At 46.8% G+C, this 13,711-nt stretch overlaps 1 protein-coding gene across 7 annotated transcripts in view; it reads left to right on the top strand.

Annotated features, from left to right (window-relative positions):
* The window catches only part of SPATA13 (spermatogenesis associated 13), a 347,397-nt gene that overhangs the window by 313,386 nt on the left and 20,300 nt on the right, over positions 1-13,711 (top strand). For all 7 annotated transcript variants that reach the window (XM_072719826.1, XM_072719828.1, XM_072719829.1 and 4 more), the window contains one exon: positions 13,355-13,491. In XM_072719826.1, coding sequence (XP_072575927.1) covers positions 13,355-13,491 — 137 coding nt within the window. The remainder of the gene's footprint in view (positions 1-13,354; positions 13,492-13,711) is intronic.

Genomic DNA, 13,711 nt, shown 5'->3' with positions numbered 1-13,711 from the left:
TTTTAGCCAACTGCTACAATGTGGATACAACAAGATGCTCTTTAAAAGTCTTGTCTCTGTTTTTGCTTTAAATCAATGCCAGTAACTCAGGCTGAGATGAATGAGAACTGTAGTTGACAGCTTGAAGGCAGCCTTGGGCCTCACCAGAGCAATGCAGTTTAGAGTTTGCACATCTTCCTTGTTTTGATCGGTTTTCTGTGTTGGCCGAGAGCAGACAGGGATGTGGTTATGGCTTCTGTGTCTGGCAGATTAAAAAAAACCCAGACCTGCGTGTACTCCCATTTCACTAAAAAGTTGCTCACTCAACCACTGCATTCAGAGCATAGACTTGCCTACCAAGTGGCTGTGCTTGTCAACTCCAGTAACTCAGTACCATGGTCCTCTGTCTGTTGTGGACCAGATGAGGCTGGAATGGAGAACAGAGAGGGGCTGGCCGCCCCACTCATCCTGAGCACCAATGGGTGGGTCTGTGTGTTTATTACAGCTCAGCCGGCCAAGCCAGCCAGTGCGTGGGAGAGCAGAGGCGGCCAGGCGGTCAGTGATGGGAGCCCCCCGCTGTCTTGCTGCTCCTCCTTTCAGCATTCCTCCACTCCCTGGGCAAGGTTCCCAGTCTTTCTTCCCACACTCTTGCAAAGGCCGAGGGAAGGCCTGACCCAGCTTCTGGCTGTGAGTGGAATGCTCTCCACGTAGCTAAAGAGATGCAGCATAGCAGAATCTTCTGTGCAAGGCTTTGCACTTCTTTTCCCTCCCTGTGTTCTGTTAGGGGCTACCTTGCTGCTCCCTGCCCCTCCCCCCCCCCCCCCCCCATACACAGGTGGCTGTGTTCCTTTGATGAGCCTAGCTGTAAAGAAGAGGAAGGAACTCTATTTAACTGGGAAGGCCGGTTCTGCAGGAACCTTCTCTCTTCCTGCTCTGAATGTTCACTGGTTCAGTATGTTCCACAGACTTTTTCATATACTCACTATACTAAGCATATATATATATATATATATATGTGTGTATATATGTGTGTATATATATATATATATATATATATATATATGATGGAAATGACAGCAAACACAGTATTTAGTCAACTTTAAATGATATGCCAGCGTAAGATAAAAGTACTGAGTTTGCTAAATTGTGGCAAAAAAAGAATAAATTCTTTTATTTGAGTACCCTGATTGGGCAGGGAGCAGAGGAGGGGCTGGGGGACCCTGAGGGACAGCCTGATGGCTCTCCTCTCCAGAGAAAGCCAGGCTAGGGGACTGGCAGGGGGAAGGTGGGGAGGGCGGGCTGCCAGGTTGTGGTCCTGTCCCTGTGAACTGAGTAAGACCCGGACTGAGGCAGATGCGTAGCAAGATTGCTTGGAGCCAGTTAAACCTGGATTTGAATTCCAGCCCCACCACTTAGGAGTGCTGGTGTGACCTTTTTGAACCACAGTTTCCTCCTCTATAAATGGACAGTAATAATTCCAAGATGCTTACAAGGCTTAACTGAGTTGATTTATATTAACTGTTGAGCACAGTGCCTGGTACATACTGAAGGTTCATTCCAGGGTTGTGGTGAAACCAGACAGGTTTTTGCTCAGGATTTGTGCAGCCAGCATAAGAAGCAGCCACCGGGAGCTGTGAGGGGTGGTGAGACCAGCCCAGACAGCCTTTGGCGGGGAGTAGCCAAGTGGGGGAGAGGAGCCCACGACAGATCCACAGGTGGCAGTGTGGTGGACAGGGGAGCCATGGTCAGAACCAGAAACCCAAGGAGTAGCAGCAGCTTGCTAAGGAGATTCCAGGGGATAAGCCAAAGGTAAACCCGAGGGTTAGTGGCAAGACACTGAGAAACCCAGAGCCTGGATCCCACGTCTGAATTGGAGATGGGACAGAGGGAGGGCAAGCTTCCAGAACAGGAGGAAGCTGAGGTCTCTCTAGCCTCTGTGCTCCCAGGAGAGAGAGGAAGAGAGACCTGGGGGCATTGTTTTGGGGATACCTAACCCTGGTATCTGAGGGCTCTGAGTACCCATTTGGCTGATGAGCCCAGGGAGACTCTTTTCTTTATGATACAGTGTATATATGTATATGACCCAACTCTAGGGGAGGTTTTGGTTTTAAATTGAGAAGAGGGAAGATGATTCATAGGTAGTTTAAAACAAAACTCATTAAAGCATTTATCCAAACAAAATCCTCCATCAGGACCATGGTGTAAATTAGGCTCAGTTGTGATGTGATTTATTCCCATCACCACTCAGGGCAGCAGAAGTCAGGAGTGGCCCTAAGCAGAAGCGAGATGGAAAGCTAAATGTTGAGAGAATTATTTTTAAAAGATCCATGGACACTATAGAAGGTTATCAGTGAAAGCTACCATGTTCATTTCTAGGACTCTTTTTGATCTTATTGTCAATATATTTAAAAGGCTCAAAAATACTTTTTTCTTTTTTTTCAAAAATACTTTTTATTTTAATTTTTATTTTTTAAATTTATTTATGATAGTCACACATAGATAGAGAGAGAGGCAGAGACACAGGCAGAGGGAGAAGCAGGCTCCATGCACCGGGAGCCCGATGTGGGATTCGATCCCGGGTCTCCAGGATCGCGCCCTGGGCCAAAGGCAGGCACTAAACCGCTGCGCCACCCAGGGATCCCCAAAAATACTTTTTAAAAGGAAAATGGTTTGCAAGTCTAGATTAGACATAATAGTGATTTTCATGACAATAACATTTTAAATTCTAGATACAAAAGCTGTTCATTCAAGCCTTTCACCCAATCAAGTGATACTGACTAGTAAGCATGTTTCTTTTCCCTAAGAAAGTCCTTTTCTTGGGGAGCGGAGTGGGGGCAGATTTGAAGAGATAGGCACATGAACAGCTAACCAGAGTACTGTAGTTAAACAGCTAAAATATAACAATATAAATGTGATGCATATTTTAAAAGCAGTAAGCTCTCCCATGCCTCTAGAACATCAGAGAGAGAGATTGTTGCTACAGGGGGTCACGGAGTAATGGAGAGGACAGCCAAAAAGTCATGCAACCCATCATCAAGAAGTGGGAACCAGAGTCTTCAAAGTTATGAGGCAGAATTTGATCAACTCTTTGGGTGAGAATGTTGCTCCTCATGGAGAGGTTAGCCAGGGGCAAAGGGATTTTGTCCTTTTTGGTAATAAAGGGAACATTCATTGGTACAGAGTAGCTAAAGCAAAGGTTTCCCCAATGAGATCAGAGTACATTGCTCTCCAGATTGTGGCTTGCTGCATAGACAGGCAATAGAACCCATACATCCTAGAACAGATCCCTGCTGGTGGATTTAAGCAAATTTGGCCTTAAGTTCGTTCGCACAGTTCCCACATTTAGCCAGGCATCAAGAAGCACTTGGTGTGCTTTTAAAAATGGATACTCAGCAAACATCCCCCCTTTCCTTGAGAATTTGGTTCCATGGTCCAGCAGAGGGCAGGAATCTTCTAAACATTTCCCAGGTGATTGGGTGTCATCAACACTGGGTACGTGGAACCGCTGAAGAGGAAGCAGTGTCCCATCTTTTGCCATTGAGTCAGTGCCCTGGAACCTGGTTCGTCCCCTCTGTGTGCATCTCCATGGCCTAGAGTCGTTCTGGGTGGTCAGGGTTTTGGCCCATGCAATAGTAGTAGTGGCTCTGTGAGAGCTGCTCAGTGCCCTGAGTCCAAACCGCCTGCCTGCCTCCCTGCCTTCCCTGGTTGATTATTTCCATTTTTAGGATGGGAAGTGAGACTGGCTTATCTCAAACCTGAGGAAGTCTGAGCGACCAGCAGGAGGTTTTCTAAAGCACATGTTTTTAACAGATTATTCTACGTGTAGGAATTCCCCTGTAATCAGTGAAGTTTGGTGAGTGGAAGTCCCCACAGAGGAGCTGTACCGGCGGGAAGAGGCCTAGTTGGGAGATAGTCTTATTGGGGTTAGGCCCACCATCATGGCAGCAGCTGACATTGGATGACCTTCACATCAAGTGGCTGATTGTGAAGCCCACTGTGTTCGTTCTTACCTTCCTTTGATTTAACAAAACGCTTCCACATGCACCCTGTCATCTGCCCTCCCCACGGACGCGTGAAGACACATAAGAGAGGTGCTGTCCTTCTTGGTGGCAAATGAAAAAGCAAAGGCTCAGGGTCTTTGTCTACGTAGCCATGCTGGGACCCAAACCAAGGTCTTAGGCTCCTGGACCAGTGCTTTTGAAATTCCATCACTCTGCTCAAAAGCCCTTAAGCATGCAAAAATAAGCCAGACGGGAAATAGACGTGTTGTGTGTCCTGAGAAAAACTCCCGCCAGGACATGGGCCTGTCTTTTGTGTACGCAAACCAGACTCCTATAGGAAGTCCTTTCCTTTGTCACATGCTATAAAATAAAGTTTTCCATTGTTGGTGATGTTTGATATTTCCTGTCATAAAAATTCACCTTTGGAGTCTGTGTCCAGGTCTCATCCCTTCACCAACGCAAAATATAAGTTCAGACAGGAGAATGTCTGTTGCTTCCCTGAGGAATGTTTCCTTAGGAATGTGGAAGTTGTTTGTTGTTGGCCTTTTCTTTTCTTTCTTTCTTTTTTTTTTTAAACAGCTTAGGTCATCTCAAATTGTATTACCTCTAATTGTATTTGCAGCAGTCCTGCTGACTTAAAAATAGCCTGAACTCTATGGATATGTGGTTGTGTCCAGTTTTTTCTAAAGCCCCAACTAACCAGGCTGTAAATGAGGCCTGGGGCGGTCACCAGTTCCTTCAGGAAGTAAGCAGGGATCTGGAGGGGAGAGCAGTTCTCAGGGCTGAATCTGAAGATGCAACCGAAGAAGGGACAGGACTGGGTAGGTGTTGCTGTAGGAAGAAGGTGGCCCAAGTGCAGTGGCTGGGAGACCCCTACAGAACAACAGCCTTTCCAGGAGGATGCCAATTGTGACAATTCAACAAGAACATTAAAAATTCATTTTATCCAGATTTAGAATTTTTCTGTATGTTTACCCTATGGAAAAAGGTGTGTTGTTTCAGAATTGGCCCTAGCCAGAGGCATGTGCTAAAAATCACTGTGCAGAGCTTTTAGATGATAAAGGATGTTCCTGTTGGGCTTGCCTGCAGCTTTAAGAAGTGCTATGGAAAGAGAACACACCATATCTGCTTTCATATTATTGTATGTAGGGCTTTTGGGGATTTTAAAAGTGATTTTAATCCACGACAATCTTTGCTCCATGTTTACAAGATTGTTTTCACAAATGGCCTTTTCACACCTGTATATTAACAGAAGACATGTATTTGGCAAGGAACCAAGTGCATCGTTGGTGAGCATATGCAGTGGGCAGCCGCTTTGGAAAACAATATGGGAGTTCTTCAAAAAGTTAAAATAGAATTACCATATAATCCACCAATCCCACTTCTGAGTATATATTCAAAAGAATTCAAAGCAGGATCTCAAAGAGATACATGCACGCCCATGTTTACTGTGGCATTACTCACAGTAGCCAAGTGCTGGGAGCAACCCAAATACATCAACAGATGAATGGATATAGAAAACATGGTGTGTACACACTGTGCAATATGATTCTACCTTCGAAAGGAAGGAAATTCTAACAACATGCTACATGGATGAACCCTGAGGACATTATGCTAAGTGACATAAGCCAGTCACAAAAGGACAAGCACTGTCTGATCCCACTCATGGTGAGGTATCTAAAGTGGTCAGAACCATAGAAACAGAAAGTAGAAAGATGACTGCCAAGGAACGGGGGCAGGAAGGAGGGAGGATAAGTGCTTAATGGGTATAAGGTTTCCGTTTTGTAAGATATGAAAGAGTTCTGGAGATCGGTTCACAACAATGTGAATACACAACGCTATTGAACTGTACACCTAAAAATGGCTAAGATGGTTCATTTAATGTTACATTTTTTTTTACTACAATAGAAAGGAGGAAAGGAAAGAAGACATTAAATTTACTCTTTTGTTATTAGAATATATTCATTTCTCCTAATTTTGCTGAAGTACATTTTGAGAATTTGAAGTAGCTCCACATCATGCAAAATCTCTCCCAAAGAAAAAGTCACGATGACTGACCTTAGTCTGTAGTTGAAGATTTTGAAGCCATTCGGTTAAATGAGACTGCATTCCCTTGGCGAGGAAGTGATCAGCAGCATGAAGAGGTCTGCAATCCACGTGGGCGGTGGTCCAGACCTGCTGTTTGTGCAGAGGCCTGCCTGGTGGAGGTGACTCTGGGCTTCCACACACAGTGGGAGAGAAGATCACTTAAGTAGATTAAGGGTCAGATTACCGAGGGTCTGGAGTACTACAGGAGAATTTTGTCAGGATGCAATTGATAACTACTATGTAGTTTCTTGTGAAAATCATGAAACCGTTGTTTTAAAGCAGTTTACCTTGGATAAGTCTCAGGAATAAAAGGCACAGCAGAAGGAAGGTACTCCGTGATACTGTAATAGCGCTGTACGGTGACAGATGGGGGCTCCACTTGTGAGCACAGCACAATATTGTCAAATTACTGTGCGGCATGCCTCAAACTTATGTAACGCCATGTGTCAACTGTACTGAAAAAATGAAAGGAAGAAAAGGTACAGACCAGGAAAAAAAAAAAAAAAAGCATTTTACCTTGGAAGTGATCTGTAGATTGGCCAGCAGGGAGCCAGGTGGGGATGGAAAGCAGGAAGACCAGGTGTGTATCCTGCCTCAGACCCAGCCAGCACTGTGTAGCCCAGTTAAATCCTTAAAGTTCCTGGAACCTTAGTTTACTTATCAGCAATTTGCATTTCAGTTAAAAAAGAATTTTTTAAGTGCCTTTTCTCTGCCAGGTATTATCCTAGGTCCCAGGGATAAAAAAAAATGTACTCTGGCCCTTCCCTTCCCTAAAGGAAATTATGGTCTCAGAGGGAGAGCACACATATAAAGGCAGTGCATATGCACAGATGCAGTATCACACTGTAGTGCTAAAATCCCTCCCTTCTAGGCAGCAGACGTGGAGAAACCCAACTCCATAAAATGTGTGTAAATGATAGGACAGAAACGTAAGGAGCCCATCAGCTTAGAAGAGTCTTTAAAATCACAAAGGGAAAAGGATAAAGCAGAAAATCAGATCATTGCAGACCCAGTTGGGAACGAAGGCGGGGAGTAGGAAGAAAAGGCAGACGTAGGAACAGGGGATGGTGAACACTGCCACTCTCCAGAATGATGTAGAAGTACTAGAATCAGGGTGGTAAGCCATCTTTAATATCTGTCCAACTGTTTTTTTTTTAAAGATTTTATTCATGAGAGAGAGAGAGAGACAGAGACACAGAGAGACAGAGAGGCAGAGACACAGGCAGAGGGAGAAGCGGGCTCCATGCAGGGAGCCCGATGCGGGACTCGATCCTGGGTCTCCAGGCTCGCGCCCTGGACTGAAGGTGGCGCTAAACCACTGAGCCACCCGGGCTGCTCTGTCCAATCGTTTTTGTCTTACCACGAACAAAGGTAGTCCTGGCAGAGGCAGCAATGCTGGTAAGTAGGAGCGGATGACATTGGCTTGACCCCTGCTGCACACACCGTGTACTATTGGGGCATCAGTCTACTCATCCGGTGAACCCGGTAGTACCTACCACGTAGCGTTGCCGCGAGGATTCTGTGAGCCGGGTCACACAAAAGGACACAGTGCCTGGCACATTGTAATGCTGAGGGAAATAAATGATCTTGGACTTCTGTAATGTGTTTCAGTATCATTATTTCCCTTAGGTCCACAGTGATGTAATAAGTTATTGTCGAGGATTTACAAATGACCCCATGCGATGGCTGTTACTATGTATATTTGACAATTCAGCAGGTGAAAAATTGAGAAAGAAACTTGACCCAGCGACTCAAACCTCCCCACAACCATTTTTTAAAAGATTTTTAAAAATTTATTTGAGAGAGAGAACAGGCAGGGGGGAGGGAGGAAGGGAGAGGAAAAGAGACTGAGAAGCAGACTCCCCACTGAGCAGGAAGCCTGGATAGGGCTCAACCCCAGACGGGACTGAAGTTCATGACCTGAGTCAAAGGCAGACACTTAACCAAATAAGCGATCCGGGCACGCCCCAAAAACCACTTTTTAAAAAATTTTATTTATTTGAGAGAGTGAGCGAGAAAGAGAACATAAGCAAGAGAGCAGCAGAGACAGAGGGAGAAGCTCCCTGCTCAGCGGGGAGCCGACATGGGGCTCCATTCCAGGACCTGTGGGGATCATGACCTGAGCCAGAGGCAGACGTTTAACCACCTGAGCCACCCAGGTGCTCCCCAAAAACCATTTTTATGGAGCACAGTTATGGAAAGCCAAGTCCATCTGACCCAAAGCCCTGCTCTTTGATTGTATGTATGTTGGTTGGTTGCCAGCCAGCCAGCAAATACTTAGTGCCTGTGTGTACCAGGCAGTGGTGCAGGTACTAGAAATACAGTTAAGAGCAAAGCAGACAAAAATCACTGCCTTAATGTAGTTTACACCGTAGTTGGAGGGACAGGCAACCAGCAAAGTATATGAGATGGTCAGAGATGCTATGGAGAAAGATGAATCCGGAAAGCAGATGAGCGGAGAGTGCTGGTGTTGAACGGGCCTGTGAGAAGGACTCGGCCAAGCCTCGAGCCTCCTGTGCTTGGGGGAGGATCTCAGGTGCAGGGAACAGCACACCCTGAGGAAGGAGAGCTGGGCTAGGAAATGAGAGCTGTCAGAGCCAGAGCTCCGTGACAAGGCCGGGAAGTGCAGGGTGTGTTTGGGGTCGGGGAGCTGTCTTCAGAGACTTGGCCTTCGACCTCCGGATGGTTTGGAGCAGTGGAGTGACAGATTGGCCCTGGCTACTTCGGTGAGCGGGGAGGGGCTGCTGCAGTGACCTGGCTAGAGTGGGAGGGCAACGAGAACTGGCCAGATTCTGGGCGCACTCTGAAGGGAGGGGAGAGTCAGGACTTGTTGATGAGCGGGACATGGGATATGTGAGGCAGGTAGGAGAAAAAGAATGGCCTCTGAAAAGCTAAAACCTGTAAACTTACTCCCATTTTGTAGATGGGAAAACTGAGGTTGGAAGAGCGACTGGTGCCAAGGTCATTAAGCTAGAAAGTCAGTAAAGCTAGGGTGCTTGCCAAGGTTTGTCCACATTCCGTAGGCTTCCCTCCCACTGCGGGCCTCCTGCCCTGCCTCACTCACCTACTGGAAGATTCAGCTGACCCAGCGCCCAGGACCATCTTGTTTCTGCAGTGATTAGTAAACATTAATCTATGGTGTTGAAACAGTCACTGTGGAAATCTTTCTCATGGTGCACCTCAGCCAGAGATAGTTTTCTGACTGTATGATAGCAACTCAGAACATCACTAGGTAGATGAAGGGCCTTACCTATTTCCAGACAACTTCATTCTACTACCTCCTGTGGAGGTTTAGCAGTTTTTCCATGGAATCATTTTCACATTAGACTCCAGGAAATTGTGAGTTTGTGCCTTGTCACCACTGGCTTTTATTTTTATTTTTTATTTTTTTTAGTCCCCCCGCCCCCCCTTATTGATTTTCATAGCAACATCCAGATCAGATGGTGAAAACTTCTCCCTGGAAAATGTTCAGTGGGTTTTTGAGGGGAAAAAAGTGTCATTTTCAGGGCTTTGCTGTGGGCAGAAAGCCCAGGTGCCTTTCTTTTACTGCTTTTCCCTGTTTTTGGCTCAATAGCTGCAGCTGAAAAATGATATGAGGAATGCTATTGGTGCCAGGCGGTGCCAGATTAGTGTTGGCCGATATCTGCAGATTCCTGCCCCTCTGGGCTCCCTTAAAGGCCAAGGGTTTGCATGTACCCTCCTTACCCAGGAGCATCAGAACATTTCAGCCGCTAACCGAGGTCGCTATTGGGCATGGTAGTCTGGCAGCTGCTCCAGGGTCTCCAGTTAGAGAGAAAGCTTGGAGCTTTGGTGTTTGGGGTTTTGTTTTGTTTTGTTTCTGTAGCCTAATAGGAAAGACTCATGCATGTACAAAAAAGTTTATATTGCTTCCTCAAGACTTTATCCCTCCACCACCTTGCCCCCAAACACACACATCAGGAACGTGCCCTAGACTGGATGACCTCATATTCTCTGCCTTCAAGCACTCTGTCCACAGCATAGGAGATAGACGTACCACATGGTTTCCAGGCTCTTAGCTCACACACGTCTCAAAGTGGCCTTTCTCCAGATCCCACTCAAACCCCAGCATTGGGCAACAGACGCACCACCAGCATCGCACTCCAGGGGGAAGCCCCCTGAGACAGAAGGCCCTACCACGTGGCATCGCCTCCTACTGGGCGTGGACACACATTTGTGTGCACATGCACAACTGCAGCTGGCTCTCTGCTGCCCACCTGCCTGCACTCCCCTTGCCTGGGCCCTCCCCTGGACCACCTGCACTGCCCTGAGCCAGGTGCTGCCTCTCTTCATGGTCAATCAGTCTGCAAGCTACAGATCTGCAAGGCAGTGCCAGGGGTCTGGAGAGCTTCCATCCGGACTTTGTGGTGAGGCCCTCAAGGGACATTCTTTCCCTGCCTCCATTCTTCCTTGAGGCAGCTCCCTTGTACCCCTCTCAGACACGGGCCCTCATCTTCCCTGAATGAGACTGAGCAGGGTAACAGTGAGCAGAAGTGACGTGGGAGAGGATGGTCAGAGCCCAGGATACCCTGTCCTCTGAGAGCTCCAACTCCAGGCTCACTGCGCTGACACGCAGTGTGCTGCTCCAGGCACGGGGAGACCATCGACAACCTGGTACTCTAACTGGGACGGAGGTACTCACACCAATGGCTGTAATTCACCACATCCCTGCTGTCATAAAAGTATGCTGGAGGAGGGCCCACGAAGCAGCTGGCCCACCCCGCACCCCCACCCCCAGGCCCACAGGAGGAGGGCTGCTGGGTTGTGGGAGTTTCCCAAGTGTAGTGGGGCGCCCAGGCCTTGGGAAGGCACTTGGGAAGCATGGGCCCTTGTGAAGACCTGGCCTGCTGGGCGTGGTTGGCAGGTGCTCTGTCCAGCGCTCAGGCACAGACAACGGGCACAGGAGAGGAAGGGGGCAGCTTGTGAAAGGGGCGCTCACCCTGTGTCTTCCCCAACCCCGACTTCTACTCCATGTGCTTCCTCTGTCTCCCTAGTTTACTTGGCTTTAATTCATCACCATAATGGTAGTCCTGTCTGTGCACGTTGAGGAAAACTCGAGTCTGATGCATATAATATGATCCTAGAGCTAATTTTCATGGTGTTGATTGCCTCCCACTGTTGCAGATCTTTTTTCAATAGTTATCATTGTTTTCACATAAGAATTCTAGGCTCCATTTACAAAGTGTGTTGCTTTAATTTTAATTTTAATTTTAATTTATTATTTTTTTAGACCAAGTGTGTGCACAAGTTGAGTGGGTCACTGGGGGCAAAGGGAGTGGAAAAGAGAATTGTAGGTTGGCTCCATGCCCACCATAGAGCCCGAAGTGGGGCTCGATCTCACAACCCTGAGATCGTGACCTGAGCCAAAATCAAGAGTCAGATGCTTAACTGACTGAGCCACCCAGGTGCCCCCAAAGTGTGTTTCTTTTAAAAAGTTGTTCACAACTGCAGCATGGCTGAAATGACATGAGGGAAGCCATGGGGCCTGGTATGCAGAGCTCGGGGCCATGGTCTTGGGGCTGGACAGGTCTGTGGAGTACCGGAAATGCAGCCCGTCCAGCTGGGATGGGCTGCAAATGTAAAAGGCATGTCAGATTTTGAAGACTTAGAACAAAACAAAGAATAGAACATATCTCATGTTTTAAAAAAGGTTGTTTAGTTTAGGAAGAAGACCTGTCCTCTGAGGGTAGTTACTAGAAATCCAAATTTGTGGGTCCTTGAAAAGGGCAAGAACAGATAGCACTAGAGAGTCTCAAACCAGCCTTCTTCTTCCCACCACACTGGCTTCTCTGACTTTGCTGTCTTGTTAACTCTACCAATAACTTGGGATTTTCCAAATCATCATTGACTTCATCCTCTCTGTTGCTCTGTCATCAGCTTGACCTGCACAGACAACATCCTAGAATTTCAGTTCCTCTTGCCATTTCCCCTGGTGCAGCCCCCTTGGTTCCACTCTCCAACGAACCCATCATCTCCCCAGTGGGTTTAGGAACTCCCACCCCTCCCTCAGGCTACTGTGGCAAAGTCCTCTCCAGCCCGGCTCCCACCACACGCGCTGCCATCATCACAAAACTCTCTTTCAGCGAATCCCAACCATAACTCAAGGATGCTGGGAACTTGACACACATCATCTCACCTCATTCTCCAAAAAGAAAGAAAATAGTTTCTAAAATAGAGGAGGAAGCTCAGAGAAAGTTTCTGGGTCCTGTGCCTACAGACGGGTGAGGCTAGAATTCAGACCAGACTCTGTGACTCTACAACCTGTTCTCTTTCTATAGTGTCAGGGGGCCTATTTTCAAAACCTGTCACTTCCTACTCAGAATCCTGAAGGAGCCACCCTACTGCTTACCGTAGACTCTTGAGGCACCCCCCCATCCCAACTTTTCAAATCTCATATTAGATGGATGGGTGTCCATATACCGTGTGTTTCCAATTGGGCCACATTTGGTTCTCAATCAAGAGCCATTTCAAGTATTTTAACAAACCAGCTACTTCCATGAAGGCTCTCTCTGTCTTCTTCACAGGAATTTTCTCTTTCGCTGTATAATTCCCTCTGCTGGATGACAGATTAGCCATGGGGAGGGTAGCCTACTGTCCTAGGAAAAAGAAAAATCTGAATGCCAAGGTGGGCATTCCAAAATGTTATGGCCATCCTTAAACTAAGAGAGAATGCTATACCCATTCTCTTCTTTTTTTGTCAAAGGTGCTATATAATCCTTAACACTATAAGTTCCAACCTTTTCATATTATGGACACCTGGAAAGAATGACTACACATTTGCATTTATGATGCTATCAGTACCTTTTGATTTTGGTAGCACCACTGCCTTGCAGGTGAAAGATGGAAGCAGAACACTGTTTTAAAAATGATTGTTTTCATTTTCTTTATCTCCTCAAGCTTATCAGCACATGACTTAGAAATATAATCTGCATTTATATATTTTGTATATGCTTTGGAGCACAAATTGTCAACCAAATCACACAGAGTTTACCCAGTATCCTAAGTGGCAAAGTAATGGTGTGTGTTAACATTGGCAGTGTCCTCGGGGAAGTTCTCCTTCCCACTTACTGTGGCGCTTGGCCACAACTGCTACCTTTGGATTGACAGGTCTGTAGGAATTTTCTGATAATTTCTTATTCTAGGTAAGACCCACATGATTCCTTCACCTTGTGTGGGTATGTTCTCAGAAGTCATTTATTTTGTCATTAAATTTTTTGTTGTTGTTAGCTTTGTCTTTTTAACCGCAATCCATGCCATTGCTTTTTTAGTTTCTTCAGATGGAGGTACTGAGTCTGCTGCCTTAGTGGATGACAACGGCAGTGAGGAGGACTACAGCTATGAAGATCTCTGTCAGGCCAACCCCAGATACCTACAGCCAGGAGGGGAACAGTTGGCCATCAACGAGGTACTAGAATTCACACGTGACAGTGGCGAATCTTGGATACCCAGTTTTCTGGATGCAGGATCACTTAGACTTTGCCCTCTTGATTCTTTTTTTTCCCCCCCTCTCCTTTTTATAAATATTTATTGGGGGGGGGGCAGGGTACACACAAGTGAGGGGAGGGGCAGAGGGAAGGGGAGGAGCAGACTCCCCGCTGAGCAGGGGGCCCCACATGGGGCTCGAG

The sequence above is a fragment of the Vulpes vulpes genome, chromosome 9, assembly GCF_048418805.1.
Source record: "Vulpes vulpes isolate BD-2025 chromosome 9, VulVul3, whole genome shotgun sequence".
Classification (NCBI taxonomy): domain Eukaryota; kingdom Metazoa; phylum Chordata; class Mammalia; order Carnivora; family Canidae; genus Vulpes; species Vulpes vulpes.
Note: the sequence above shows the minus strand (reverse complement) of the source record. Positions and strands in the feature narration are given on the sequence as shown.